This window comes from Pleuronectes platessa, chromosome 9 (genome assembly GCF_947347685.1).
Source record: "Pleuronectes platessa chromosome 9, fPlePla1.1, whole genome shotgun sequence".
Taxonomy (NCBI): Eukaryota; Metazoa; Chordata; class Actinopteri; order Pleuronectiformes; family Pleuronectidae; genus Pleuronectes; species Pleuronectes platessa.
The window spans coordinates 5876944-5881874 of record NC_070634.1 but is presented as its reverse complement, the minus strand read 5'-3'; the positions used below and the strand labels follow the sequence as shown (position 1 = coordinate 5881874).

General features: G+C 38.6%; 1 protein-coding gene across 1 annotated transcript in view; it reads right to left on the bottom strand.

The window, feature by feature from the left end:
* Positions 1-1356: 1356 nt before the first annotated feature.
* The window catches only part of kif1aa (kinesin family member 1Aa), a 39251-nt gene continuing 35676 nt past the window's right edge, over positions 1357-4931 (bottom strand). The window contains exons 46-48 of the mRNA XM_053430463.1: positions 4678-4870; positions 4471-4589; positions 1357-4268 (exon numbers count right to left, since the gene is read on the bottom strand). Of these exons, the coding sequence (XP_053286438.1) occupies positions 4226-4268; positions 4471-4589; positions 4678-4870 (355 nt within the window). The 3' untranslated portion in view covers positions 1357-4225. The remainder of the gene's footprint in view (positions 4269-4470; positions 4590-4677; positions 4871-4931) is intronic.

Sequence of the window (4931 nt, the reverse complement as noted above, 5' to 3'; positions counted from 1 at the left end):
TTCTTAAAGGGAAAGCTGTATTTTACGAGGTTATAAAATGAATACCCCTAAAATGTATACCTGGGAATGGTTTTACAAGCTATACTGGCTTTGAGTTTACTTTTATTAATTTACTACACCAGCAAACGAAGTATTCCGAGTTAGAGGATATACATTAAGAGGAAGGGGTCAGTTGGACAAGTTCACTGGCTTACTGGTTTACTGGTTGAAATGTCTATGAGGATCAGTAATGTATGTGGTAATGGCAACTCTGGATTCAGCTGCCATGGTAACAACAATGTAGTTCATGAAATACATGCACTTATCTTTTTGTATGTGTTATAAGTGTGCTCAAATGAGGTCTGGGGGAGATAGTAACAAATATTATAAAGATAAATATGTTCATATCATTCAGCATCGACAATGACCTAAATATATGTCACATTGTTATTACTTTTCAGTTTAAAGTTTTTGCTCCTGAGTGAAGGTTTTGGATTTAAACTCTTCTTTATGAGCAACGACAAACATTTGATGACCAGCAAAACATTAAACAAATGTGAGGTCGAACAAAAATGTGTTATACGTAACTGCAGCGCTAGCACAATGCATAAACAATTCACTTCCTATATTGCATTTTAGTTATATTGCTATTGTTAAAGATTATACTGAGATAATATTTGTCCTTATTTATTGCCCTGCCCATGTTCAAATATATGACCTTTGAGTCAGTTGTTGCCTAATGGTCAATAAATTCAAATGTGTGCTGAGTATGAACTGAACCAAACATAAAATATTAGGTCAGAACATAAAGTATGTATGTATTAATTCACAGTGGTCAATGATAACAACTTGACATTTGAAACCTGGAGGTCTACACAGGTTATCCTATAGCTGAATATGGTGATCTCAGCGACTTAAAAATGAATCTCAAAAATGTTCTGCTTAGCGAAGCTCCTATTCCCTATTCAATTATCAACCCAGTTTCTAGAGTCTGACAACATAGCAGAGCTCGAGCAGTCAGGATTTAAACAGGAGTGTAATGTGTACACTGTCTGCTCTCAGGGTAAAAATGTCAGGTCACAAGGCATTTTAACATATTTAACTTAGTTCCACTCTCCCGTTTCACTTGAGTATGTTAAGTTTTTTTATAATCGCATACATTGATGTGTATCTTGTACTTTCAGGGAATAATCAGTGTAATATATTTTCTGGTCACAGGTCTCTCTTGAAAAATACATTCAGATGTCAATGAGACGCCCAGTTTAAATAAATGATTGATTTAAAAATAAATAAGCGCCGGTCACTAGTTCAATAACAAATACAGTAACAAGAGGAAGAAAGATGAGTCCATGACTTTGTGTTGCATAATTTCCATGTTTATTTGATATATGACAATGTGTTTAGTGTACACAAACATTTGACGCTAAACTCCAACACTCAGAGACACTGACTGAACTACTGCCCATTTAAGGTTTTGTAAATGGGTGCAACTTTATAATACAATGTTCACAGCAATCATGTTTATGTACAATGCAAAATCATTTGATAGTGCGAGAGAAAAACAAAATCAGAAGTGGAAGCACATACATTTGAAATGATATTCCTTCAAAAGGGAGGGATTAGAAAAAGTAGATGTTGTGAAGGCTGTCGGAGCATGACGCTGATGGTAGAAGAGTGAAGACTGACAGGAAGGAAACCTACAGCATTACTCTGTACAAGAGGCCCCACAGGGCAATGATCGACCAATTACATCCTCCCACACATCAGTGGATACAATATATCAGATATGCCCCGTTTCGTTCCCTGATAATCACCCACTTACAATCAATAGGGAACCAGACTGTGAATCACAAGTCAACACAACTACTCCAGCAAAATAAGCATTTGTTTTTAAATATTGACGTACATTCAGTGTGATTTTGTTTGTGACTGTGCCAACAAAACTTTGGTTGGCTCGAATGTGATACACATTAAAAAGGCGCGATGAAAACGAGAGGAATGATCTCAACATTAAGATCAGAGTGGAGCTGACATTTTCAGATTGGGTTATAAAGGAAATGAGACAGAGACGAGTGCACGAGACAGTGATGATGCACGGTGCAGCAGGCATGTGTGATGACGAGTAAAGCTGGATAATCTAGGACTGCACTCTCTGCCAAGAACGTTTGTGATCGCAACTTCGATCACCAAAACAATAAAAACGATATGAACATCTAGACTGTTAGATTAAGTTATAAAGACTGACAGTAGTACACACGTAGGGTTTGATTGGATAACTTTAAAATATTTCCACAACACACAGAATACTTTCCAATCCGAGAAATTTACATTAGACTATTATATTGAAATCACTGATACAAACATGGGGGATTGGTGTCAGAGCTTACTGCCACACTTCAATGTATTTTGATATAAGATACAGAGAAATAATATGGTTCAATGCGTTGGGATGCTGTCTGCATATGTAAGTGACACGTTATTTACTGTACATTATGGAACATGCTCTCGAGGCTGGCTGACCTGAGGCACGCTCACCCTTCAAACTGAGACCATATCAAATTATAAGCTGACAGAGTTGAAAAAGGAAACAGGGTCGATGCAGCATTGATTGTTGGACAAATGACAGCATATGTTCTTTGACAATCCATATAAGGTTATAGCATAGATTAGAATGAAGTATACTGTGTGTTATGGAACATTCTGTATCACATAGCATCTGATTGCCATATTTGAAATCTAACATTGCAGTACGCAAGATGATTTGTCGGAATATGTACGAGACGATGATGATGACGATGCAGAAATGCGATGTTATTATCTGCAGACACTTCCAGAACAGTATTATAGCAGCATGAAGGATGTAGTTTCAAAGCAACTGTTGCGGAGGCATACCGTACAGTACGTCCATACAGTATGATGATAAGAGAGGCACTACATTTAATCAATATACTGTACATTTCATTCAAACTGTTTCTTATTCCTTGCTGTGAGGAACACGTTCAATTTTTGATCATTAAACAAGTTGCCTTTGTGCAGTATCGAATGGACTACCTTAATATCCTCTACCTAATGTATTGATCTGGTCAGATGTGTGTTAGTTGTTGTGTCTATCCGAATCTTAGAGGGGATGTTATCATTATTCAATCAGGTAAAGAAACTGGCCAATCATAAAGTTACTGAATTGTTATTAATTGCACGGGGGACAGGGTTGAGTTATTCAAACATTGAAGGAACTTATATTAAAAAGTGCAGTGTGCAGAAATTGCACGGTACTACTACTTTAGAAATATAAATGTCTTTGTCAATAAATACATGCAGAAATAAATAGTAAAGCTGTTAAATATCTAAATATATCACATTTAAAAACAAATAAAAAATCCAGGTAGAGAATGAGATTAAGTTGGGAGGAATAATGAGATGATATCTGATTACTTAACATGTGAATGTAGATACCCACAGTGCTCCTACAAGTAGCTAAAGTGACACGGACTTATCAAAATGCCACACGAACATGAAGTTTATGATGATGTGACGTTTCCCCCACCAGGCTGTGTGTGCTAAAGTTGCTATGCGGTTTTCGGCGACACGAGGCAGACGACTCAAAGTCCGGATTCACAGACCAGAAAGAAGAGAGAAATATTCAGTAGAGCTGCACTCAACTTTTTTTTTTTTTTTTTTTGTGCATTTCCTTGCTGTATGTTGTATGCAAACCTGTTTTAGACACTGTATATATAGCAGTAGAGTAGAGAAGAATCTGCATGTTTGCCTATTTACTGATGCAAATGTAGCAGTGTGATCCTCACTGCCGCAGCGGCTGCAGATGAGATAAATGTCACTGCATTTTCTTAAGGAATAAATGTATAAGGCTTGATGTGTCACTGACAACAACTACAGTACATTACCATATATATGTAATCTGAGATAAGAAACCTGTTGCTACTTCCTCCGTTTTCTTCATTCATCCCTCTCTGAACAAACTCCAGTACAGTATAGTGACAGCTTTTTGAAGAGGTTCTCCAGACTACAGGACTCACACTGCGGCAAAAGGCCTGACACGAAAATGGACGCTTTAGGTGCAGAGGACACTAGTGATAAACTGAGAACACACAGGGGGAAAATGGTTGTCTGTGGTGGTGATGGTGGTGGTGGGGCTCAGCACAGGGGAGAGGCGATCAGGACACAGATCTATTTACATGTAAGTCTTTGAGATCAACCTTCTCTCATGATATTTGTTCAGGGTGTTGTTTCACATCCTCATCTGTCCAGCTCGTCGTCTCGACAGCTTTGACCTAGGAAGCAGATGAAAAGAGATAAATTAAATATACAAACTTTACTAACAACAATACACACATCAACACCACATTCTCTTACGTATCAGGACTTCAAAAGATTGTGTAATAAACTGTCTATTCTGAAAAATCCACTCAAAAATTGCCTCGTTTGCAAAGCAGGAAATGTTTGGAAGGGGGTCGACTGTCAGGTTACTTTTACCTGATAGTTCCTGCAAGGAGAGGATTAAATGCGTACAGCCAGTCATGCATCTCTTTGTCATTTGTCGCTTGAAGTAATATTCCACGATGTTCTGTGCACACAGCAAATGTGTTTGGAGTCTGTTCAGAAAGGAAGCAAAGTCAAGTGTTAATATGGCACAAGAGAAGCAGAGAGAGAGGATCAAGGCGATTGTGTTGAACTACCCACCTTCAGCATCGCCTGCTGGTCCTCACTGTACTCCACCTGAGCAGACGAGAGATTGAGAATAGCCCGCTCCACCGCGTCTCTCTCTGTGTTGTAGATGTAAACGTACGGCCGCCGCACCACCACAAAACGCTTCACCCATCCGTTGGTGTGTGGCTCCAAGAAATGTATGTAACCCTTCTTTGACACGATGGGGCTGAAAAACCAGAGGGCAGTAATGACCACATGTGAAACCAAAGGGTTGTCGTCACAGCTCG